The sequence below is a fragment of the Ambystoma mexicanum genome, chromosome 4p (assembly GCF_040938575.1).
Source record: "Ambystoma mexicanum isolate Mex_15411 chromosome 4p, UKY_AmexF1_1, whole genome shotgun sequence".
NCBI classification, from domain to species: Eukaryota; Metazoa; Chordata; class Amphibia; order Caudata; family Ambystomatidae; genus Ambystoma; species Ambystoma mexicanum.
The window spans coordinates 855,980,117-856,006,471 of record NC_090927.1 but is presented as its reverse complement, the minus strand read 5'-3'; the positions used below and the strand labels follow the sequence as shown (position 1 = coordinate 856,006,471).

Genomic DNA, 26,355 nt, shown 5'->3' with positions numbered 1-26,355 from the left:
GTGCGCTATACAAATAAAATAAATACAAATACAAATCGTAAAAGGAGGAATACATGGGCGGACACAATCCATTCGAAGAACAAGTGACTTACCCCTGGTATCGTTCTTTCGACTGGATGTCCACCTATTCCTCAACGCCCTCCCAACCTACACCACTGTAGAATTTTCAAGCTTTAGACCTTGCGCTCTTATATGGTCTGATAATTTAAAGGCACTTATCAAGGCTGGTAATTCTGCATAGGAGTGGAGAAAAAACAGAACTGAAGCCAACGGGCGCTGTGTGTGGTATACATACTCGACTATGACGTCAGCTGAGATGGAAGCCCTCGGGACATCGAGTCGACCGTCTCGATGCACAGCGCCCTCTGCCGAGAGAATCTTTTTTTACGACGCAGCTGAAGCTGGAAACGAAGATATCATAAGATGTGGAATGCGCTGGAGTAACATCCAGTCGAAAAAAACGTTACCAGGGGTAAGTAACTTGTTCTTCTAATAAGTTAATAATAAGTTACTTTTGTCAATCAAGTCAGGGTTCTCCTCACCTATGATTAAGTGGTCTGGGCAATTATTTATTTTAGCCATGCTTTCGTTAATCATGTCTTATTTTGAAATTGTGAGTACAACCACTTCAATCCGTTTTTGCAATGCTTTGTTGCCCATTTGCTCCGCCTGTGTTGCATTTCAGCATTTCAATGCTGATTTCATCAGTTGAATTACATGTGATGGTGCAGCCTGCCAAATAACCACTCTGGAAACGGAACACGTTCGAAGTCTGTTTATTAAAATTACAGGTAGTCCGAATGGCTTCGGGTTTATGCAAGGTCTTTGTGGGCCTACTAGGTTCCGGGGAATTTTGACGTTTGGGCCCACATCTCTCTCTTTGCTTGCCGGTCTTCCCCACCTTCCTAATCCAGCCGTCCGTAACAGGAGCTTAGTAGCTATTGCCCAGTGACCCCTACTGTCACTTGACCGCTACTGTCATTTGTTCTTTTTAAGACTAAGGGCCTCATTACGAGAATCCCGCAAAAAACGGGGTCCTTACCGGCATGGAGTAAGTAGCGGTCCGTGCTCCTTTGACGCCACTAATAGCGGCCGATTACGAGTGCGTGAGCATGCGCAAACCCCCATGCCGGTAATGGCCATACCACCATGCCGCTAATGGGCCTCCAACCCCCCGATAGCGCCATCACGGGACCCGCCGATACCGCCTCTGCCAAGGAGCAACCCCTTAATAACGATCCGGTAATAACAACATACTAATACCGGGCTCGTAATACCGGATCCGGAAGTATCGTCATCGCGTCGGAACGGGAAATGTGCCGGCAGCCATCTTTAAAAACACAATCCATTGCAATCCTCCCAAACCACCACTGCTACAGAGGAGAGACCAGGGCCATTGTGTACAACATGTCCAAGGCAACCTGAAAAACCACCCCCCGCCTGCGCAAGAAGCGCTTCTCAGATGAGGAATTGAATATGTTGGCAGATACCCTTGCTGCCCATGCCGATGAGGTATTTACGAACAACCTCAAAAAGGAGGTGCAGTTAAGGAAGAAGGAAATTTGGGCAGAGGTAGCACGCAAGGTGTCTGCGGTAGGCACCACCCACCGGACAGTCAAAGACTGCAAAAAAAGATGGGACGACCTCCGTCTCAGGGTCCGGAACATCCTGGCCAGCAATCGGAGGGAGGCCATGGCCACAGGCGGGGGTGCGCACTCACTGGTTAAACTCATGCGCTGGGAGGAAACCTGTAGCACAAACATCCAGATGGAGTCGATAGAGGGCTTCGGGGAAATGGAGACGGGTGCTGCGACATCTGGAGAAGGAGGTGAGTGACCCTGCAAACCCCCAGTAGGCCAAACCATGACATAGCACAACTGATGTGAACGTGAGGCAAGGCAAAGCATGGCCCATTGTACACACATTTACAGATCCGTGTCCAGATGGAGGCCCAAACCCTGCCACACTGAAATGCATGCTGTGTGCCAATCCCATTACCAACAGACACCCAGCACACAGGGACCATTTGCATGTAACACATCACACAAAGCCCAATACAATGGCATACCACCTGGTACGTATCGGTGTCAAATGGAGATGCCACGGCTAATGCCAAAATGCCCCCCTTGAAACTACCCTGTGTGATACACCTATAAGATTGCAATGCATGAGAAATGAAATACCGTACAGCACCATCTCATGCTTCTTGCATGTAACAGCGTCACTGATGCCCTGCATCTCTTCCTCCCCCACAGGCACTGATGGAGAAGGTGGGAGTCAGGACCCATCCACAAGGCCTTCTACGTCCAGGGCCAGACCACCGGCCACTGGCCAATCCACCTCTGGGGCAGCACCGTGGACCACAGTCCAATCCCGGGCAGGTGCACAGGCCATGCAGGCACAAGAGGACACCACAGCAGTGGACGTGACTGCTACCACAGAGCTGCCAACAACAGCCAAAGGGGAGGCTGATGGCACCCAGTCCGCTGCCACAAGCTCAGTGGGTGAGGCAGCAGCCACAGCCCCACTCAGTGACGTTGATCTAGGAGCAGAGGAGTACGTGGACCAAGGTGGAACAATCCATGTGGAATGCCCACACATCCCTAGCCCCCAGTCCACCCCCCAACCCGACACTCGGGCCACACTCTCCAGCCCCATGCTGGATCTTGCAGTTCTACTGCACAGTTCCGACCTCAGTACCACCCCCGAGGCCAGCACTGCAATGGCACGTCCAGCCGCAGCACCCTCAACCTCTGCTGCTCCCACTGACTTGGAGACACGGCTGTCAAGGGTGGAGGTAAGGCAGGACTCCATGATTGACCTTGTGTGCCAATATGTGGCTGACGGAGAGGAGACACAGCAAGAGATCAGTCAGGCAATTGCTGGGAACACTACCGCTATTAATGCCTGTGCGGTCATGATCCGTGACAGTTTGGGGGCCGTCACGCAGGTCCTGACCAGCATCCTGCAACACATGCAGCACCAGCAACCTGCGCCGGCCTAGCAATTCAAACTGCATCCACCCCATCCTCCACACCTGCATCCTCCGCACGCTCCAGCCCTGTGCGGATGACAAGGCTTAGTGAAAGGCAGACTGAAATGCTGCCCCCGGACACAAAGAAAGCCCGCAAATAGTGTGGGATGACAATGGGTGTGAGGGGAGGTAGTGTTGGTGGTGTATAGGGGATTAAGGGGGTGTCCATTGGTGGTTATTGGGGTGTTCATTGGTGGTTATTGGGGTGTTCATTGGTGGTTATGGGGTGTTCATTGGTGGTTATGGGGTGTTCATTGGGGGAATTGAGAGTTCATTGGGGGGAATGCGGTGTTTGGGTGTCGAGGGTGTGTGAGTGGTGGAGGGAGGACGCACTTTTCTGTAGTTTTCATTAATGCACCCGTTGTGTGCAAAATCATTTGATGCCTGCACATTGTTCATTTCGTGTGTTCATTTTATTCATGACAGTGCACAGTGCCCAACTCCCCACATACCCTGTGTGCATGTCCACATGGGCCCAGTGCTCAGTGTAGCACTCCCACATATCCATCAATGTCCCTGTGGTTCAGAGGTATTCGTCAATCAGTGATTGGCGTACAGCACGGCCATCTTGTGCATCACGTACTGGCAGAGGTGCTGCTTCTCCTCCATCATCATCCTCACCCGGTGCATGCATGTCAATGTCCGGTGGCAGTGGTACATTTCTCCGGATGCACATGTGCACCATGACACAGGCCCTGGTGATCTTTGCCACCTTCTGAGGCCCATAAAGGAGTGCTCCACCAGACCTGCTTAAGCAGCGGAACCGCACCTTCAACAGGCCAAAGGTCTGCTCAATCACGACACGGGTACGGGTATGAACCAGATTGTACTCCTCTTCGTGCCAGTTGCGCGGGCTCCGTACAGGGGTAAGTAGCCACGGCTTCAAGGGATTGAGATACACCGCCTCTGTTGCATGAGGGACGACCAATTCTACATGGGTGCAGTCGAGGGCACCGACACAATTGTGCATGGCTGCCAGTACATGGAAGCCTATTTTAGTGTTGGCAAGCTCCTGGGCAGTCCGTGGTAGGAATATGTGGGTGCTAGCATGCTTCAGGAGGGCATCCAGCATTTGGGTCAGCATGCGCGAAAAGAGTGGTTGTGATATGCCATACAGCTGGCCCACTGTGTGCTGGTAGGTGCCTGTGGCCAGGAAGTGGAGCACAGACACCACCTTTAGTAGCGGGGGTATGGCAGTGCGTATTTCTATGAGGCTGACAATGTCGTGTATCATGTCCACTATGGTGGTGATGGTGTCCCGGTCCAACCGGTACAAGGTGTGGATCTGCTCAGTGGTTAGATTGAATGGTCTGGGTCTGATGCGAGGGATTGGTGGCTGCCTACGAAGTATCACTGGCTGCACTGGTGGTAATTGCTGGCCCCGTCTCACCCTCCTTCTCCTCCTGCGTCTCCTCTGTGCTGCCTGTTGTTGTAGCCGTAGTTGCTGTAGTTGTAGCAGTACATGCATGTCCTCCAGCCCCATGATTGCAACAGCTAGTGGTATCATTTTGGTGTGGAAGGGGTGTGGTGCGTGGGTGTACTCCTTTTGTACTGGGACAGGCTCCATTGAATCCACCTGTGATGATTGTGTGCACCTGTGGCAGTTGCCTACACTGCAGGTTTCTATTTATGGGTTGTCCGCGATGCCTGTATTTCCGCCATCGTGCAGGCCCTAATTACTGCCTTCGGGATGCCGGTAAGTGCATGCCCGTGTAACTTGTGATGTCCTCCTATTACCGCATCCCGGTATTTCCGCAGCGAAGGGGCACGTGTACACGTGCATGCCGGTACGAAGGGGCACGGTACGGGCGGTGGCGGTATTGTCGGGTTGTCGGGTCGTAATGGCCCGGACACGTTAACGGCCGGTAATACCATTCCGCCTTCCTATTTTCATTACCTCCATGCTCGTAATGAGGCCCTAAGTGTGGCTTCCCTAAAGCGTTGGCTACCTGACTTTCAAGGGATCTTCTAACTCTCCCTCACACAGACCCGCATAGTGTTGTAGGAGTGTTATGGGATGATGCCTCCTTCCACCCAGGTACACCTGCTAGTCTTACACACATGGTCTCGCCTGACCCTTCCAGCACTATGTCCTAAGATACTCTCCTCCCACCATACTACTGTCCCTCCAATCTCTCACCCGGGCTTTCTATCTACTCCCTTTGATCTGACTTCTCCTCTCACTTCTCAGTTCTATCTCTTCTTACTGCCGCTACCTCCTACAACCTCTGTTGTTTTCTCTCCCTCTACTTGTGCCACTAGCTGCTCCTATTCTCCCACTCCCTGTCGCTCCTACTACTCTTCCTCTACTATTGTTCTTATTCTGTTACTAACACTATCCTGTTAGTTCATGTACCTCCTCCTGCCACTACTGTCAATGGATTTATCTTTCTACTCACTAGTGCACACTATCGCCCTGTACTACCAACTACCACTCTCATGCCTGTGTCTCTTACTTACTACTCTGCTATTTCTACTACCTTCTATCCCTACTTCCACCTACCTCTGCCACTATTACTACTACCACTCCCCTACTCCTACTCTACCTCTACTCCTTACACACACACACACACACTCCCCAGACCCCCTCCTTATAATAGCCTTCACACTCCTTTAGTTCTCGTCTCCTTTGGTCTCTCCGAAGTCCTCCTCACCCAACTAACCCACACTGAATCATTCACAGGCAACTACTTAAATACCCCACCCTCTCCCAGGTCTGGATACTTACTCTATCCAATAGGCTCTCCAGGGAGTGTGCCAGGGGCAGGTTATGGGAGGCCTTAAGAGGGCGTGTAAGTCTGCCACTTTCCAACATGGACCCTGATGGGGGTGCAAGGACGACAGAGGGAAGGCCTTCATGGGGCCCCCCAATACAGCACCTATATCTTTAGTGATTTAGTGGAGTAAAGGCCATTCAGTAGGCCTTTATTTAGTAATTAAAAAGTCGCTGGTGGCCTAGTCACCGCACTCGGGTACCAGGGTCAGGCCCCCACCCCAACAGGGCCACAATGCTTGGCCCTGTCACATAAAACCTGAACGGATCGGAGTAGATGTTAGACTGCTGCAAATAAATTAGGCAATGCAGGCAAGTTATTTACGAATGACTCCTGCCGTCTTTCTATATTTAAATGTCATGCATTCCATGTTACTCAACAGCCCGGTTACTTCCCGTTTCAGTTTATAACAGAGTTCAAGCAGGGAATTGTTGTCAATCAGCATTTCTTCTGTGGAAATGTTTGTTTATCATCATCTGCCTGGTTCTGCGACTTTTTCTGTAGCGCCCTTTTCCTGCTTTTTAAAATTGTTATTTTACCTTTCTTATCTTGATTGATGAGCGTGGACGCAGTTATGTCCTAATTAAGTGCCTCCATTAAAGAGACAGCCTGTTTGCCTTTTTTGCTACATTCACAGAGGAGATGGAAATGAGCAGTCTAATGTAGAAGAGGAAGGGGCTAGGTTATAATGGAATGCTTACCTTGTGGACTTGCGTTAGGCAAGATAATTGCCACTACCACCTGCCCGCTGACTGACTGCCGATTGCAGTTCATTGACGCTGAAGGTTTTACATGCTTCAAGGGGCGTGCATACAACGTTCGATACAAAGTAACAATGCCTCCGTATCCTTACGTGCCAACTGCACTTTCCCTGAACTTCCTTGGCTCCGCCTCGTGCTCGAGCAGCGTTGAAAGTTTTACGTGCTTAAAGAAGGCATGTATACAACGTCAAATTTACTAGCTACTAATTAATGATGGCTTACTGGTCCAGATCCTTACACGGCGACTGCACTTTCCACGCACTTCCTTCGCTCCTCCTCATGCCAGACATTAGGAATGTACAATAGTGTGCCTTTAAATTGCATTTCCTTAAATACTGACATGTCTACTGAGTAAAGTGGAGGTGCTTATTTTCAATAATTGAAAGATAGAGCGACTTAGATAGACAGGGATGTTCTGATTTAATTCATTCTTTTATAAAAAAAAGAAAACTTTTTCCTGAATCATCATTCACTTTTTCACACATTCAAGTTAAATGCTGCTTTGAAAGTTCAATTTAACACCGTATTGGTCATTCTTTATCATAGTAACCATTGACATTGGGATTTCGTTGAGAATGATGAAAAAGTATACTGGGTTTAGATTTTAAATTGGCTCAATTATTTATTTTTTAAAATGGACTTTCTGTGCAACCCTGTGCCTTTCTTGTCCCGAAAGGGGTGGGAGGATGTAAGACATCAATACTGTTAAGCTGGTGTGGCCCAGGTTCATAAAAAGAACTTTGATTAATAAATATAAATTGTGCGCGCCCGATTTGGTGGTGGGTGGAAAATTCCCCCGTATTATATGCCACCCGGTTAAAAAATCCTACAGACCCTCTGACCACAGCTCTAGGCAGTGGTCGAAGTGGGGGAAAAATGGTAAATAAATGAGGGGGGCTTCCCCATGATTTTTTTTTTTTTAAAAGAATGGGTTAACAGTGCAGTTTGCAGCACATTTGCAAAACAAATAAATTAAATAAGCAGCAGCTGAGATCCCATATCTAAAATTGATACGTTAATTACTTTCGACTGAGAACGTCCCCAATAAAGTAATGCGTTCTAGATAAGATGGTGCACAATAGCTTCCAGTTGGGGGTAGATCTCAAGTAATGGTCTGCCTGGCTGCAATCAGGACAATGCAGTGGTGTATTCCGCATGCACGTTGATGAGACACACATCAGCACATTGCGACATGCATCCATTTTCAATTATTTGTTCTTTCATTATTTAGTGCAAGTACTCCGTTTTGTAGACTGCTGTCCTTTTAAAACAGGTGTGAGAGTGCTACAGGGGTGCAACTAGACCAAAATTTCGGACCGGGGCTAACTCTTCACATTTTAGGCGAGTGGCTAACTTCAGAGAGTGTCTGATGGATGAGCAGAGCCACATGTGTGAGGACATCCAACGTCTTTACACGTTGTAATGAGACTCTTCAGGTGCAGCTTTAATGTTACAAGCAGTTGACTTTCTTCTTCCCGCCTGAAACCACACACTTAAGAACTTCTATGAGAATGTGTCGCCTGTCCCCCTACCCTTCCAATCACTCCCCTAACATGCAAGTACTAACACCCCATCACGATTTAAATTGCCTAAAAATGTATGCACGCAAATGCAGTTGCTAAAAATGAAACACTTTACAGTAATATTGCTGGGCCTTTCTTAACTGTGCAGTCACATGCAAGGTTTATTTTCTGTGTCCTGCTGCCATGGCCAGGTCGTTGCGTCACTGGCTACATATAACATAGTGCCCGAGTACATGGTTGCCAAGGCACCTGGAACATGCAAAATGGAGGGCTCGGGGGATTTGGGGTCTGCGTCATGGACACAGCAGCAGAGCTATCTCGCATTTTCCCATGCTAACCAAACCGTGCAATCTCTTTTCTGAGTCGCCTGAGCACCTGGAGTACATGCAAAAGACAGCACTGCACAGTGTACATTCCAGTGAAGCTGGGGGCTCGGTGATCTGTTATTATATTTGCCTTTCACTCCCATGTTCCCTTCCCGTTGCCCTGTGGGCGTTTTGAAACACAATTTACTTGATGTATAAGTGCCTTACAAATGCACAATAAATACGTAAATACATCTGCTCTGTACTCCTTTGCCCAGCTTTTATTTGTGTGTTTGAAGGCTCTATTTGTTGAGCCTGAGCCTGTTTTCTTTCTTCTGGCCTGAAAGGGACACCACAGGCCATGACTATCGCTCGGGTGGGGGCCATCATTGTTAAAGGCAGGCTGTCTACATGCTGGGCACACTATTGTTTTCCAAAAGTGCATCTTACACTTTCACAGAAAAAAAAGTGTTTTCCAAACTCAAATGCTGCTTAAAATTGCATTCTCTAGTGTTCTTTGAAATGTGTTTCTTTTTTTGTCGGCCTACCACACGAATATTCCATAATTTGTGTGCCACTTCCTTTGCGTTTTATCACAGCAGGTGATATTTATAAAGATGTTATGCTTGTCAAACTGCTTAATCACAAATAAATGCGTCTGTTGTGCTGACAGCAGTTATTAGGAAATTAAACTGGGGGTTCATGGGTGCCATCTTTTGATTTTCACTACAGGGGCAGAAATACCCCCACCTCTGCCCTGAATATAAGCAAGCGACCACCATCCCAATCTATGCCCTGTCCAAACTCATTTTATAGCTGTTTTTTTCCTTTTTTATTAAGAGAGGGGGCAAACCCTCCTGTAACCCTGAGACCCACTTCTATCTTAGCCACGTCCCAGCTATCCCTCTGATATCGGGGAATCCTGTTGAAAGCATTTTCACTGACGACATTTGACATGCAGTAGAATGGCCTTTTACATTGACATTGCCATCCTGTCTGTGGGGTGCATTTAAAGGCACGAAACAGAAGTCCCTTTAACATGAATAGCAAGATTTTAAACACTGAAACAAAAATGGCCTGGCTTTTGTTTTTGTTTTTCAAGTAACGTTAAAGAGCCATGTGGAAAGGGGCCTACCTGTCATTACCAATGGACAAGCAACATTTTAATTTCCAAAAGGAGGAGGAATCAAAGATCCCGGTCACATGGAAAACAGGATTTTTAAAAATGTAAAACAAAAACGGCCTGCACATATGTGTGCAAATAAAAACGGCTTTAAAAAGCAAAAGTGGAAAAAATATCACTGCTCACAGACAAATGTCGGGAAAACAAAACCTGATGTGTGGGTTGACAAAAGCAATGTATATTATGTTTCACCTACAAAACTCCAGTGACGTTGAAGAGCCCAAGGCAGACCCTGTTTCTGGCTTTGGTCAAAACATCACAAAGGAAATCTCCCACTTCCAGCCTGGATGTTGCATCTCCCATCTAATGACCACCCGCAATAAAATGTCCTACTGAAGGTGTTTAAAGCCCAGTGTTTTCCAGACCTGCTGGCACTGAAAGCAGGGACTTCAAGGAAAGTCATCCTTGGCTGGAACACGACTAATATGTGTGAAAATGGGGGCACCCACTTCAAAGAGCAACCTTCCAACACAAAGGAGACTGATGAAGGTACAGGCTGACGCAGTGAAAACAAATGGCCGGAAGCAGAAATTGCCATTTGTACCACAGGAAGATTATCAATTAAGTTAAAAGGACTATTTCTCAGCAACCATAATGTGGATTGATTTCATTTTTGTACCATTTTGTATGTCATTTTCAGGCGATTTTGGGGATATAAAATGCATCTACCTGTGACTCTGGGAACTGTAATGGGCAGTTAAACTAGGTTTCTGGCTGATCTGAACATGTTCAAAATGTGAGTTGGTGAGCGGGCGGAAAATGAAATTGGGTATATGCTCAATAACTTACATTTCTGATGCTTGTTAATCTGTTTAGAATCACATGCTGTGCATATGGTCCGACATCCAGTGGTAACCGCTGAGTATTGCATCTTGTCTTTTGGGGACCGAAAGGGGACGTCGGCATAGGCGTGTCTGTAACACTATCCCTATAGTGACGTGTGTAGTACCCAAAATCCCTCACATGCCGAGGTCCCTCAGATTGTTTTTTTCCACCCAGATAACTGGTCGCCCTACAGAGGAGCTTACTAGAGACATTGTTTATCTTTACCGAAGTTTCGGTTTATCCCCCGTTAAGTCACTTCGCCTAATAAGAACATCTTCGACGAAGACTACGGAGGAATCATCTACGGCTGTGGTCTCTGCGCCTAAGATCCGGCAGCCGGATTTCCATGTGGTCGGGCCTTCTGGCCGACCTATACAGTAGGGAGAGTGGGTTCGCGGTGGCCATATTGTTGTTATGTCTTTCCTCCTTTCTACTTCTTTCCCTTTCGGTCTGGTCATCCTTCCCTTTGGCTATGGAAAGGACTCCTTTTAGATTCTGCCCTAAGTGTAGGGTCAGATATCCTTGGAAGGACTAGCACAGGACTTGTAACGCCTGTCTCCCCCTAGAGCATGATGAGAAGCGGTGCTCGGCATGCAAGCTCCTTAAGCCTAAAACACTTAAGGATCGCCATGTAAAGAGGTGGGCTGCGTATGGCATGTCACGCGTGGAGCCTCCCTCTCCTACCGCGACACCAGCTGAAAGCAACGGGGGGTACTTCAGATGACCAAACGTCTAATGCAGATGTTATAGACCTTGAGGTGGACACTTCTAAGTCCGCCATGCCTGTCCCTGACCCTTTCAGCCTCGACTCTGGTCTTGTTACAGGGACTACACCCGGCGACAGGGGTGTACATAAACATCGCACTAAACACACAACCCCTACGCCATCTTTGACACCTTTGTCGAAGAAGGCGAAAGCACCAACGGGTCCCTGGAAAGATTCAACGGTTCCCTTGGATCGCATAGATCCAAAGCCTTCCCCGCATCCGCAGCAGCGCATGACAACTGGGCAAACTAAAATTAATAAGGGCGCTTCTCCCCAATCTACACGTGCCGAAGTTTTGGATTCCGAAACTTCGACCATTTACAAGGCCTCCTTAGGCCCAAAAGTTACGACTAGGCCTCTACCCGGCAATCCGACCGCTGGGCCTTCTGGTGCCGCGGACGGCATTTCGGCTTCCGCTACATCGTCGGAAGCTTTGTCCCACGGCGATTCGGTTACTATCAGGAAGAGCATCGGTAGGATCACAGCGGCGGTGGGCCTTATCCCGGTCCCGCCTAAAGTTATGGGCCAGGCAGCGGAAAGTTTTTCGACAGACCTGGGCCGCGATTCCGATCGCTCTTACGTGGATAGTCAAGAGCCTCTCTCGGAAACCTTGAGAAGCTCCTCTCGACGCCAAAGGGTGGAGAACGTTGTTTCTCCCCACTTAGGCCCTTTTAGGTCCTCGAAATGGACTACTGAAAAATTCGAGGAATGCATTTTGTATTTGTTTTATTTATATAGCGCAGACCAGGTCCAAGGGCAACCAGGCGCGTATCTTAGTCGAACGTTACAAGCATGACATATAATCACAGTGGTCAACAGAATTGTCAAAGAGTATACAATTGCCGTTACAGGTCAGGGTGACAAGCAGACGCAGTAATGAAGGAGTACAACAAAGCAAGGTCTCAGAGGTGGCCTGTCAGGTACAGAGGAGCTGTTATTGGTGAGATGTAGCTAACCAGGGCTTGGCTTTGTGTTTGAATAAGTTGAATGAAGGTAGAGCTCTGATAGAGAGTGGTACGGTGTTCCAAAGCTTGGCTGCCAGGACTGGGAAGCTGGTGCCTCCAGCAGTTTGGAGTTTGAATCTAGGGATCGCAAGACCTTGTGATTGTGCAGATCTAAGTGCTCGCAATGGTATGTACTGAGTAAATCGCGCGACTAGATATGTAGGGGCCTGATGGTTTACACATTTGTATGTGATGGCCAGTGCTTTCAGGGAGAACCTTTGGGCGACAGAAAGCCAATTAAGGTTCTTCCTGGTATCTGAGATGTGGGCAGATCGGGGAATATTGAGAGTTGAGAAAATCAGCAGAATTCTTCAAAATTAGCACTCAAGAGGCTTTGCCTGAGCAGGAATTTGTGGAAGACATTATTAGGGAAAAACCTCCCGCAAGTCAGTCCATTCCCCTCCTTAACTCTGTTAAGAGGCGGATAGCTCCATCCTTATTCACACCTGCCCAGACAAGGGCTGTGAACCCGAGAGTCGAAAAATTATTTCGGCCTTCTCCTTCTGCCCCCCTATATATCAAGGGGCCTGCCATCCCAGACTTGCTGGTGGTGACCACTACTCGTAAGAGGGCAGGGGTCCCCCTTGCCACTGGAGAATCACCTCCGAACAAGGAGTCTAGAAGATTGTATGCCCTAGGCAAACGTATCACATCGGCAGCGGCATATACCATTCGGGTTGCTAATAATACTACACTATTAGCAAGCTATGCCGATGCCCAGTGGAACCTGCTCCAGGACAGCCTTCAGAAGGTCCCAGAGCCGGCCAGGTCCAAGCTTCTCGCCATTGTTGCGGAAGGAAAACTGGTTAACCAGAATGTGGTCAAAAATGCCCTGGATACTGCAGAAACCTCTGGCAGATCGCTTGCACAAGGGACTCTTCTGAAGAGACACGCATGGCTGCGTACATCAGGGTTTAGACCTGAAACTCAGGCCTCCCTCATCAATATGCCCATCGAAGAGTCTAACCTCTTTGGGGAGGCAGTGGATGAAGCGTTGGAGACAGCCAAGAAGCAGCATGAGACCTTAAAGTCTCTGCAACAAATTACACAAAAACCCTCGTCCCAGAGGGGTAATAACTCTCGGCGGTCCTTTCGAGGACAAGCTCGTGCCGGTCAAAACAACTACGGCACGGGCAACTTCAACAATAACCAAACTTCTGGAAGCCCTGCTTACTATCCCTCAAGGGGTCAGAAACGCGGCAAGGGTAGAGGCAGAGGCCCCAATCCCAGAGGAGCCACGGCCTCGGGTCAGAAATGACTACTAATTCCAGGTCCCCTCCCATGCCTCCCCGGTCAGGGGGCGATTAACATCTTTCCTCAAGGCATGGGAGGGGATAACTTCCGACCAGTGGGTCTTAAAGACGGTCGCCCACGGTTATTGCATGGAATTCTCCCGACCGCCACAGTTCAGACCGCCGCTCTCACGACGCTTTTCACCGGACCATCTGAACATCCTGATTCAAGAGGTGGAAGCACTGCTGGGAAAGGACGCCATAGAAGCCAGCCGTCCCTATTCTTCAGGTAAACAAGGGTATTTATTCAGTGTACTTCCTTGTACCCAAAAAGGATCTCAGCATGCGTCCTGTTCTAGATCTGCGCCCAGCAAACAAGTTCATAAAACCCCAGAAGTTTTGCATGGTAACACTACAAGAAGTGATCCCATTGCTGAAACGGGGGGACTTCATGGCAACATTGGATATGAAAGATGCATACTTTCATATTTCAATGTTGCCAGCACACAGAAAGTACCTAATTTCATGATCCAGGACAAACACTACCAGTTCAAAGTACTCCCCTTCGGCATGGCCTCGGCACCAAGGGTGTTTACCAAAGTCCGGGCAGTGGCAGTAGCACACCTGCGCAGACTATCAGTCCCAGTTTACCCTTACCTCGACGACTGGCTCATTACGGGGGACTCGTTCGATGCTTGTTTTTTCGAACACCCAAAAAACAGTAGATCTCTTCAGCCTGGGCTTTTCAATCAACGAAAAGAAGTCCAGCCTAGTCCCCAGCCAAGTAAAACAATTTCTGGGGGCACTAATTCGGACGGAAGACGGTCTGGTCTTCCCCTCCAGCGAGAGGGTTCAGAACATGCTCTCAGATTCCTCAATATGTAGCCAGTCGAGAGGTGACGGTGCGCAAAGCCATGCGGTTGCTAGGGATGATGGCGTCATGTATATACTTGGTTCCCCACGCGCGGCTGCGTATGCGTCCATGTAAGAGTGGCTCAACAGCCAGTGGTGTCAGGCCAGCGGACAATGGGAAGATTTGGTAGTTGTCTCGCCAGCCCTCGTTCTCTCTCTGCAGTGGTGGTCGAGGGAAAACCTCCTGAAGGGGAAAACCTTCACCACCCCTGCAATGGAAGCCACTCTCACGGCAGACGCTTCTCTCACGGGGTGGGGGGCTCACCTGCTTCAGCAGAGAGCACACGGAGTGTGGTCCCCTCAAGTAGCATCCAATCATATAAACCTACTGGAGCTATTGGCAGTGTTCAAAGCATTGAAAGCCTTTCAGGTACAACTGCAAGGGAAGACAGTGCTGATCTTAACCGACAGCACTACAGCAATGTATTACCTGAACAAACAGAGGGGCACTCACTCTCCAGGGCTATCCAAGCTGTCCCAAAACATTTGGATATGGGTTCTCAAACCCAAGATGTTTTTGTTGTCCCAACATGTTCCAGCGGAACTCAATCTTCTAGCAGATGTACTCAGCAGAGATTTTCCTCTTCCAGAAAAATACAAATGGCGACTGCACGAAGACGATTACCAGACATTTGGTCGAAAAAAATTGGTCGACCAGACAAATGTTCGAACCAATTTGGTCGAAAACCAAATGGTCCAATTTTTATTTTTTTTTATTTTCACCTTTTTTTTTTTTTTTGGGGGGGGGTCCCCCCCAACCCTCTTTTTTTTCTAAAAACCCATTTTTGTAAAAAACAAAAACCCGAAAAATAAATATATAATTTTAAAAAAAAATTCGACCATTTGGTTTTCGACCAAATTGCGTCGACCAAATGTCATTCGACCAGTTTTAGGTCGACCAAATGTCTGGACACCCACGAAAGACATTGTATCCAACATCTTCGCAGAATGGGGGTTCCCAGAGATCGACCTGTTCGCTATTCAGGAAAACGCCCAATGCCAAGACTACGCCTACAAGTACCCCCAGAACCGGTCCAAGGGGAACGATCTCTGGATAACTTGGTCAGGGAAATTTGTCTATGCTTCCCCCCCCCCCCCCGACTCCCCTTCTCAACAAGATAGTGCACAAGATGCACCAGGAACCAGTTACCATGATACTAGTGGCCCCCATGTGGGCCCGCCAACCCTGGTTCACTCACCTGATGGAAATGTCCCTCTCCCCACCAGTCAGGCTGCCCTGCCCGTACAACATGTTGTCTCAGGACAGGGGGGAAACCCTACACCCGTGCCCACAAACCCTGAACTTAGCAGCCTGGCACCTGCGATCATAGAGTTTGGACACCTGCAACTCCCTCAGAGGTGCATGGACATACTTAGGGAAGCGAGGAAACCTAATACACGTTATTGCTATGCTAGCAAGTGGAAACGTTTCGTCATATGGTGTAATTCCAAGGGTGTCAATCCTATCGATTGCTCACCCTCACACATTGTGTTGTATCTAACCCACCTGTTGGACTCTGGGTTAGTCTTTAATTCCCTAAAGGTTCATCTGGCTGCTTTGTCAGCCTACACCACATCACAGCAAAAGGTATCGTGGTGGAAGATACCGGTGATTAAAGCCTTTATGGAAGGTTTTAAGAGGATTTATCGTCCCATCTCTCACCGAGCCCCTGGATGGGATCTGAATGTGGTTTTAACCAGGCTCATGGGAGCTCCCTTCGAGCCTATGCATAAAGCAAGTCTGAAAGACCTGACTTATAGAACAGCCTTCCTAGTGGCTATCGCTTCTATCAGAAGGGTTAGCGAACTACAGGCTCTTTCTGTTTTAGACCCCTTTGTTACAGTCCACAAAGACAAGGTAGTTCTGCGCACACATCCCAAGTTTGCGCCTACATTTATTTCGAAGTTCCATGTGAACCAGTCAATCGAACTACCCACTTTCTTCCAGAACCCTACTAATGTGGCCGAAAGAAGCCTTCACACACTAGACGTGCGCAAGGCAGTCATGTTTTACCTGGAGAAAACTAAACCACTAAGAAAGACTAAACAATTCTTCGTTTCAGTGGCAGCTGGTAGAGAAGGGGATCCTGTCTCTAAATCAGCTATCTCAAGGTGGATTGTCAAATGCATCACACTATGTTACACTCTTGCGAAGAGAGAACTGCCCTTCAAGCCTAGCGCACATTCTACTCGAGGCACTGGGGCATCCATAGCGTTCATTGCAAATGTTCCTCTTGAGTCCATTTGCAAAGCGGCAACCTGGAGTTCTGTACACACCTTTACAAAACACTATTGCCTAGACACTCATTCTACGTCTGTTTCTCAGGTGGGACAAGCAGTACTAAGACATCTTTTCTCTACTGTTGCTTCTCACAACCCACCTCCAACTCCGGGTACTGCTCGCTAGTCTATGCACAGCATGTGATTCTAAGCAGATTAACAAGCATCAGAAGACATGCATTACTTACCGTAATAGCATTTCTGATGATTATATCTGCTTAGATTCACATGCGCCTTCCCTACCACCCCGCTGGGGGTGGAAGGAACATAGACTTCTTACTACTTTTTCACTTTTATGTACTCACTCATTATAGTGTACTCACTCATTATAGCCTTAGGCTCCCTCATGGCAGAAAAAATACAATCGGAGGCACCTCGGCGCGAGAGTGATTTTGGGTACTACACATGTCACTATAGGGATAGTGTTACAGACACGCCTATGCCGACGTCCCCTATCGGTCCCCGAAAAACAAGATGCAATACTCTGCGGTAACCACTGGATGTCGGACCATATGCACAGCATGTGAATCTAAGCAGATACAATCATCAGAAATGCTATTACGGTAAGTAATGCATGTCATTCATAACTGCTTTTTATGGAAATGGCAGAAAGATGCCACATGGCTGTGCTACATTGTACGGATTTGGTGGTCGGCTTATCTAATTCTCCCTGATTAGCTAAATCAGAAAATATGTTTAGTATGGCAGTTGCTAGTAGAGTTATGAAGTTGTGATACATAACTAGTTTTTACCAAAAAGTTGAAAGTAGAACAAAGGGTGATGACAAATGGGAATAGATATACGTTGCTCCATACCCCTAAACCAATCCTGACTTGGAAGCTGGGTTTGGGCGGAGAGAGAAGAGTAACTGTCCAATCCTAGTGGCAGGGATTATTGCAGGGTACTTCCCCAGGATTGTAAAATTGGTGATGTCATTGCTACGATATAAGGGGACTGCACTAGGTTAGAGGACAGACACTAAAACCGGACAGACAGAAAAAGGAGAAACACAGGAGGACAGAGAGAAAAGACAGACCATCAGGAAGGCTGCTGAAACTTACCATCTGACAGCTGTAAGGAGACACCAGAGGAGATTGCTGAGAGAGCATCTGAGTGGATTTGTCTATTTCTAGGAAGGCCTCAAAGCTGACTGGGTCCTGTGGTGGAGAGCGGGAGGCCATCTTTGAGAGTGGAGTGACCAGACCCCTGCCCTATCTTTCCAGAGTGTCCTGAGATGCAGCTGACTTTCCTGAACCTTAAACAGAGGCTTGCTATGTATGTAGAACTAAGCCCTCGAAAACCAAAAGGTGGGTGGAGTCTGCTTACCTTGAATCCTTTCCCTTTATAGTGGGTTGGTGGGTGGGGGGGTGGCAAAACTGTGTAGATCCTTAACCTATATAACCAAAAATATTAATATAATTAATTCCCCATTTGGCAGAGCACTACGGGGTGAATTTTGTCGAAATTAACAAAGTTCACTTCCCAGTGTGCGCTGAAAACTATAGCCTATAATTTAATTGGGTAATCCTTGTTGTCCAGCTGACCCTGACTTCTTTAAGGAAGAGGGGTGCCTGTGTTCTTAAATCAGTCCAACCTTTTTATACAGCTTCCCCAAAACAGGATTTTCAGTAAGGGGGGTCTGAAATCCAAAATTCCCCAAAGCGTTCCAATTATTCTGTCTAACTTCCCAACATAGGCCAAAGCAAAGGGTGGGGGGGGGGAGCTGAAAAACAAAGCGATAAATCACCCTGTGTTTGTTTTAAACCAAATGTTTGAGCGAAATTATATCATTGATAAGTATAATTATTTTGTAAACTGAAATTGGCAGAAAGTGTGCAATTGTGATTGGTTTTTTTAAAGTCACTTTTGTGAGTTATTTATGCTGAGAGAAGTTGATTGTGTTGTGCCACGGATGAAGTGGTGTTTTCAATATTTTCATGCTAATTTCTATTACTGTTAATTTAAATAAGTACCTATATATTTCCCGTACACCTGCCCGGTTCTTGGCTCATTATTGGCTCAGGGGAGAGGGATCCAAGGGGCATGATATGTGTCTGAGATAGGGCTAAAAAAAGAATCTGTTAAACAGTTTGTTGAATAACTACTTGAGTGAGGAGGGAAGGGACTCGCGTGTTGAGGGTGGCTGCTCAATAAACCTTTACATGTCCTTCAGAATTCTTCCTTAGTAGCGCCATAAAAACTCACCTCCACGGTCACACCAAAGTGACCAAACACACTGGTGACGGACAGGGGTTCTGCTGCTGGGAGAGGCCGAGCTCTCTTGTGTTATCGCAGTGGAATGAGAGCTGGACTGGCGCAGTCCAGTCTGAGAACGCTTTGTCCGGGTGCTCTTTTACACTCAGCTGCTAGCTGTGCATTGCTTCTGGCATTAGGGGGCAGTGGTCGATGTTGGTGCATATTGGTCTGGAATCGCTATATTTTGCAAACCCTCGGACCTGGCGTGCTCTATCTTCATTTTAACACCAACCGTTACTGCCCGCCATCCTTCCGCATATTGGACTGGGGGTGCTCCAGCATTGCTCATATCGGACTGGGAGAGCTCTCACATTGGACTGGGGACGTTTCAGAAAGCTCAGAGCTGCAATTCGGACTGGAGACAGAGTGCTATCGTCCCACATTTCTGACTGGGAAGGCTCTATCTTAGGCACATTGAAGACTGGGAAGAAGCGTGTGGCGCCTAAGAAATCATCCTAAAGAAATACATTTCGATCGTGCACACTGGGGGGATGGGGTGCACCACTGCACTAAATCTCGAGCAGAAAGAGTTCTAAAGCCAGGCAAGCAGGGCTGGACTGGGAACTAAGAGGCCCTGGAAATAATTACTGGGGACCAAAGGAGGCCCTGGAAATAAAGTTCAAAGTGGCCCCAAATGACAAATTTTCAGCAAGCCCAATGCTTTTCCTATGAGAAAATTTGGAAATACCACAGAAAAGAGGCCCAGGGTGCAGAGGCCCACCGGGAAATCTCCAGAGTTCCGTATAGGCCAGTCCACCCCTGCAGGCAAGGCGGCAGAGTGTGCTCTATCGTAGTCTACAATTTAGAACGATAATGACAGCATATAAGGGCCTTGGATTGGTGCAGCGCTATCGTTCTACATTGCAGACTGGGTGAGCTCAGTCGTGCCATGTGCTTGACTGGTAGTGACACTGTAACGGCCACGGTCCCCTGACCTCCTGCCCGCATTCCCTGCAGTAAAAATACAGTCGAGTCGGGAGAGAGGGATGGTTCAGTGGACTTCACTAACAGTCCACTGAACCATCCCTCTCTCCCGACCCAGTAGTACACTGGCCTCCACCTCTCCTCCTATTACTTACCTGCTGCCTGCAAGTACTCTCTGCCTCCGAGGAAGTGTAGGCTCAGCTGGTGGCCGCTAAAACAAGGGTGGTTTAGGTTAGGCTGGGCAACACTCTGACCCACGCTTGAGCATAGTGAGGGCACGTGCAGAAATATAACGGCACTGCTCAATGCGCAGGCGTGGACCAAGGCTGTGCGATCCAGTCCGCTACAGCCTGCATCTCGGTCAGAGAGTGCAGTGCTGCGACAGACTGTACCTATACTTTTATTTTAAAAAGAACCCCTCCGGAGCGGTTTATTTTTAAAATAAAAGTACAGGAATGATAGCAGTGTAAAAAAAATAAAAGTAGAGGAGCACCGCTCCCAACCGACCCCGCCCCCCCTCACTTCGATCCCTGCCTCTAGGAAAGGAGTTGTGGCTACAGCTAGGCGAGGACCAGGCCTTGAACTTTGGTACTCATTCCCTCCTTTGTGCTACCCGTCTCTCCTGTAGACAATAACCAATTTGTACGACCAAGTCACCTAAAGCTTGTATAGTGGCAGAACGATTAACCCTGGCCAAACTAATCTTTGATCTCTTTAAACCCCAATGAAATTCGGTCAGCTGGGTACTCTCTTGCCACCTTGTTTCAAAAGCCAAATGAAGAAAATGGGTAACATAGGTTAGTATGTCTGAGTTTCCTTGGTGTATGTCTCTTTTACAGCAGTATCGGAGTGTTCAAACCTAGTATTAAATATTAAGGGCTGCCAAAAAGAGTGCATCATTATCTAAGAGGGAATCAAGACAAGTCACTGAAGTTGTTGCCCAGGTAGAAGTTCAAAGATGAGGAATATGTGAGGGGAAGGACTAATCTATCAAAAAGAACATTACTGAGAGGTAAGCGATCTGTTCTGTTGGAAGGTCTGCATCTGCAATAAGAGCTTGGACAGCTTTAACCAGCTCTTGCACCTGGGCCATGTTTTAGCACAACGTGCCTTCTTTGGCTTCCCAACCTGTGAGTTGAAATATGTATTGGATGCTGCTTTAACTTCTTCCTTCCCTTTGGGAAATGTGGTCCATACGTCCCAACAGCCAGTCCCTCTGCTGGAGCAGTGGCAATTTGGAAAATATCCCAGACAGGAATAAGACAAAGAAAAAAACCTGTCTCCCATGATGTTTAGAAAAGCATGCAAGCACTCCATAGAAATAAAATAGAAATCCCTGAAAAAAGGAAGTCATCCACTGATCCTATCCTAACACAGATAACAAATAAAATAAAAATGCAAGGGGGTTATGCCGTCGACGTTAGCAAGACACAACACATTGAGACACACTAAGGTCTTGCTTAGGGCTTCTTATCCTGGAAGAAGTGACCTGTAAGTGAAAGGATGGACAGGAAGTTTTTATAAACGGCTATCTTGGATTTGGAGCTGACGATTTTGGAAATCGGACCCGATGCTGTTGGAATGCAATAAAAAAAAAGGACGACCCACCATTTTTCGGAGGTCCAGAATCACTCAATAGGTCTTTTTTTGTAACAAGGCATAAGGAATAACTGAAGAAATAGACACAGAAGGTTTGCTGGTGAGTACAACCCCTTGGAAAAGCTGGTTTCATGAACCATGATATCAGTAAAGGCTGTATGGGCGCAGTGCCCTAGTTGCAAGGAAGTGGGGATCCACAGGAGGGGAATGAGCAAGATGGTGGCCGTCATTTCCAACGAGTATATAGAGACGAGGCAGCACGATGCCTATTATGTTGTCCGATGGATTGTATGACACTCTTAACAGCACAATGCATATTAGAGGCCTATTACCATGACCAGACAGAAATTTGAAGAAAAAACACTATCTTATTTGATATGCAATAACTTATTTTTCCACATTAAAATGACTACCCTTACTGAGGAGCAATGTTAAAATACAATGGACCCCATTATAAGTTTGTTGGTATCTTGGCAGTAAATCTGAGATACCACCAAGCTGTATTACCGTTACCGCCACTTGGTCCAGTGGTATTACTGCCGGATTGCAAGTGGTGGTAGCAGTGTTAGTCCCCATAGGACTCCATGGGGGAACCATTAAGAGTTACTGCAGCCGTAATACCGCTAGCAGTAATTCCATGGAAATTTGGTGGAAAGGTGGTGGATTTACCTCCAGCTCATAGCTGGAGGTTAATCGACCAACTTTAGGTCAAACTCATAGTTGGGCGGTGCAGTAATGTGGCGTTATACGGTAATACTGCCACATTTTACCCACACGGCTGAACTTGTAATGAGGCCCAATGTCTAAGTTCTAATACTAATGGAACTGCCCAACATGCTTCAAGACACTTGATGTAATTCTTATGATTATGTAGTCGACTGTTCCATGAAATGCGTTGAAAGTCAAAAGTCGTCCTAAATTGTACATCCTTGGAATTTCGTCCTTCTTGTACTATGAAGCCATTTTGTGCTACAGCATGAAAACCCAATAAATCCTTTTTTTTTCTTCCTTGAACACATATTTAACTTTTCCGGTTTTGACAACCACCCGCCCTATTATCGCAATTCACAAACGGCCTACACTCTTGTCCTATTTTTTTTAAATTCGATTATTTGCACACCACCTCTGATGCGTTTTTTTTTTAATGTATTTTCTTCTTTATCTTGAAACGGGTTTCAAATACGTTTAACCTTTTTGATGATTCAGGATTACTGAAAAACTACATTTGGAGCTCTTTGTATGGGCATTAGATTTGTCGCTCTAGATTTCGATTTGAAACCCTGTCCATATTCAACCCTGGTTCAAGCCTGCCACTTGTCTCTAATGGCAGTATGCACTCTCTACCAATGTCCAAGCTACCCAGTTGCAGTCAACTGTCTACCACTCGGCTCTCTGTTCCTCTTTTTTCATCCACTCCAACTGATAAAATCATTAGAGTGCCACCCTCGCAAGGTCCAGATGCAGGAAAAACCTCTCAGGGCAATCGTGCATGATGAAGCCTGCAGATGGCGATCAAAGACAATCTTTCTTCATCAGTGTGAGAGTGCAAAAAGGAAAATGAAATATGTAATCACTTTTAAGTGGCCTCTAGGATTCATTATTTATTTATTTTCCCTTTATAAAGCACACTTAACCCCCAGGCATCGAGGTGCTGTTACATGAACAAGTTACTTGCAAAAAATACAGACAGTTAACAAATCTGGAATTACATACAGTCATAGGGTCAGGTGTTTTCAGATCAGTGTTTAAGCAAACAGCCAAGTCTTCAAAGATTTACGGAAAGGCCAGTATGATTGTTCGGCTCGCAAGGCCAGCAGGAGTAAGTTCCATTGTTTGGCGGCAAAAATCGGGAAGCTGGAGCCTCCAGCTTTTGACTGTTTGGAGCTCATTGGAGCTTGAAAAATGACAATATAATATATCATTATTTGAGAAGCTGAACAGAATTAACTTTTAAACCAGAGAAAGTCAATTGAGAACCACTTTTCGGGTTCAAATACTACGCACAGTAATGGAAACATTGGCATATCAACCCAAGTGTTCATTATTTATTTATTCAGTTGAGCGCTCCAATGTTTTTTTGTAGAAAATATTTCCATTCGTGAGTTAAATATTTTAGTATTTGTCTCTTTCTACAGGCTCGGAAAAAACTTTTGGGAAAGGTGCAAGAAGATACTAGAACCCCTCTTTCAAAGCTCCATACATCTTTAAATGGAAAGGTAAATTGTTCTCTATGTACATTTGCTTTTTTAAATTCGATATAGTAGCTTGCAAGGGGCAAAAGAAGGCATGAATAGTTTACAAAAAATGGTGTTCCAAAACACAGTACAAACTGGCTAAATACCTGATGCAAATTGAATTTCTGCAGACCTTCATCAAATAACATTTATTGAATTTTGTTTGCTTTTTATGGTTTAACAGAGGGCCGCTAAATGTGCCTTCCTATGTAGTCGATTTTGACATGGCATGTCTGCTGGATGCTATTTTCACATTCTTGAGTCCAGCCCTTTTACAGAGTGGGACATTTTCAAATAACATGCATAGCATGACAACATCGACTTAATATGAAGGCACATTGAGCAGCCCTTTATAGCATCCCCCTATCCACTCCTGCCCTGTGCATTTGTGTGCTTGCCTTAGCATGTTTCTCTCCCTAAAGAAACATTCTGATGGAATCACACCCCTTTAAACCGACTCCTGCAAATCAGTGGCTCTATTTGATTAAGGTGAGTGAGTAAATAATAGTGTAAAGGTGATTAAAAGCTGGGGAGATGCATGAGCCAGATGTAGAAGTGGGAGAAGCAACTGGTATAATGTAGTCTGACGAGGAATGCATAAACAGTGGAACCAATGGGTGAGGGGGTGAGGCAGTAAAGCCCAAGGTTTGTGGAACTAACAGTGACTTAATGCAGTGAAGTTAATAGGGCAGAGAAGCAGAGAGGTCTCACATTAGGTGTAGCTTGTCTACACATGCATGACTTGTAGAACCCCTGAAAAGATCTCGAGCAGCTTCCTTTGTATCTATTCCACCAGGAAAATCACTCGTGGATAGACTGGCTAAATGTAGGCTGAAGCTAGTGATGGTATCACATCTCCAATCCAAATTCAAGGCAATTAGACCCATTTCCCCAGCCAAGTTACTCTAGGGCCATGGTAAGTAAAGCATTTGCCAACGCAGGATAAGACGTATTTGAGGCTCTCTATCACTACAACTCGCCTCCAAATTACTTCTCCGAAACCTTTGGGTATTAGCTCCCTTAAGGTCTTGTGTATGCAATCTTTTTCCGGAGGTCCATTGATTGCAGGCAAAAAAGACTGCATACTGTTGGTCTCATTCTTCGGGGCCATAGAGGTCAAGCCCCACCCCATGCTGTTCACGAGTGCACACAGGGGCTAACGGGCGCTTCCTTAGCAGCCCGGAAAAAGGAAGGCAGATAGAGCGAGCAGGTAAGTGTGCGTTTGTATTGTGTTTGTGTGCGTATAGCAGGGTGCAAGGGCAAAGTGTTTGTGGCGGGGCGTGGTTATGTATGTGTGATTGTGTGTTTTTGGTGGGCAGGAAGGGCAATGTTTGTGGAGAGGAGGGGTGTTGCAGGGGAGTGAAAGGGGGCTCAGAGATAACCCCCCCCCCGATAAGGCATCCCCTCCAACATTGGAGAAAAGTGGGGGCGGAAGGCAGAGGGCCGGTGGGGTAAAAAAAAACAAAATCAAATCAGTCTTTCCCACTGCTCTAAATCAGCCTAATACAGCAGCCTTTTTTCATGCTGCCTTTAACGTGTAGGATTTTGACATAAAGCTCTGGCTTGCGCATTCCAAAGTAAAGCACAGCACATACACCCTTCTTACACACAGCACTGAACTGACTATAATCAAGACAGAGCAGCCAAACCCATGAAATTCTGTGCTTGTGGGAAGTGACGACCATCTGAATTCAGAATGCTCCCTACCCCTGCCATAGATGTCCCCCAGGATGGCATTTTGTATCTCATTATTGATCCCTGATGTTCTCATGTACATGCTCAGGGGCTGAGTAACAAGGGGATGGCGGAGAATCTGAGTTACGATTGTTGTCACTTAGCACACCCGGCGGATTTCATGGGTTTTGTTGCAATAAATCGGATCATCTTAACTGTCTTAACTTAAGTTCTTTCACTTCATTTCAAGGGTTTTATTATAATCTATATTCTCTGGGGCACACTAGCTGTGGCTTTTTTATTAAAGGCCTAATAAATCCAGCGTTTTTGTTCTTCTGTCTGAATTGATTTATTTGAGTGCTGTGTGTGGCTGACTGTAACATTATACCGCTCTCATAGCTTCTGAAGACTTGCCTTATTGCTCGGCTACACTACCTTTACATTGTTTGGTTAGAACTAAGTTAAGCATACCCTGTTCATCAACGAAAGTCGCCTTCATTTTAACAGCAATTAAGGAGTCTGTTGAGAAAGGAAACAAGATTTCAGTGGGCCAAACAGACGATAATGATAGGAAAAGAACAAAGGAAGCAGTTTTCAAAGCACATTTTATGGGGATATTCAATGTAAAAGAGCCTTATATATGAACCATTGATGGAAGAAGTCGAGGAAACTGGGCTATGTTATACCCAGTTTAGGGAACAAAATGAATAACTATTTCATGCTTCAAAGACAATCATTGACACTGAGTCCAGGTATTTGATTATAGAAAGGCAGATGTTGGTTTGTTGTTTCGAGGGGAAAAATATTTCAGGCAGTATCTAAGCTTGCAATTTGCACTGATTGCAAGCTGTTCATGTAAGCATTGGTAGTTCGACATGCAGAGGAGGATGCCCATGATTGCTAGAATTGGCATGTGACTGCAAGGATATTTACCAGGGAACAAAAACTGCTTTGCAGATTTCTTATCTAAGATACCTGTTGTAAAACATACCAAGGAAGACAATGAGTAGCCTGTGATAATCTATTTATGGAAAGAGAATTATAAGGCTAGTTATTCTCTATGGAAGTG

At 46.6% G+C, this 26,355-nt stretch overlaps 1 protein-coding gene across 2 annotated transcripts in view; it reads left to right on the top strand.

Moving 5' to 3' along the window:
- The window catches only part of UFL1 (UFM1 specific ligase 1), a 1,228,658-nt gene that overhangs the window by 1,074,556 nt on the left and 127,747 nt on the right, over window positions 1-26,355 (top strand). For both annotated transcript variants that reach the window (XM_069606422.1, XM_069606423.1), the window contains one exon: window positions 23,514-23,594. In XM_069606422.1, coding sequence (XP_069462523.1) covers window positions 23,514-23,594 — 81 coding nt within the window. The remainder of the gene's footprint in view (window positions 1-23,513; window positions 23,595-26,355) is intronic.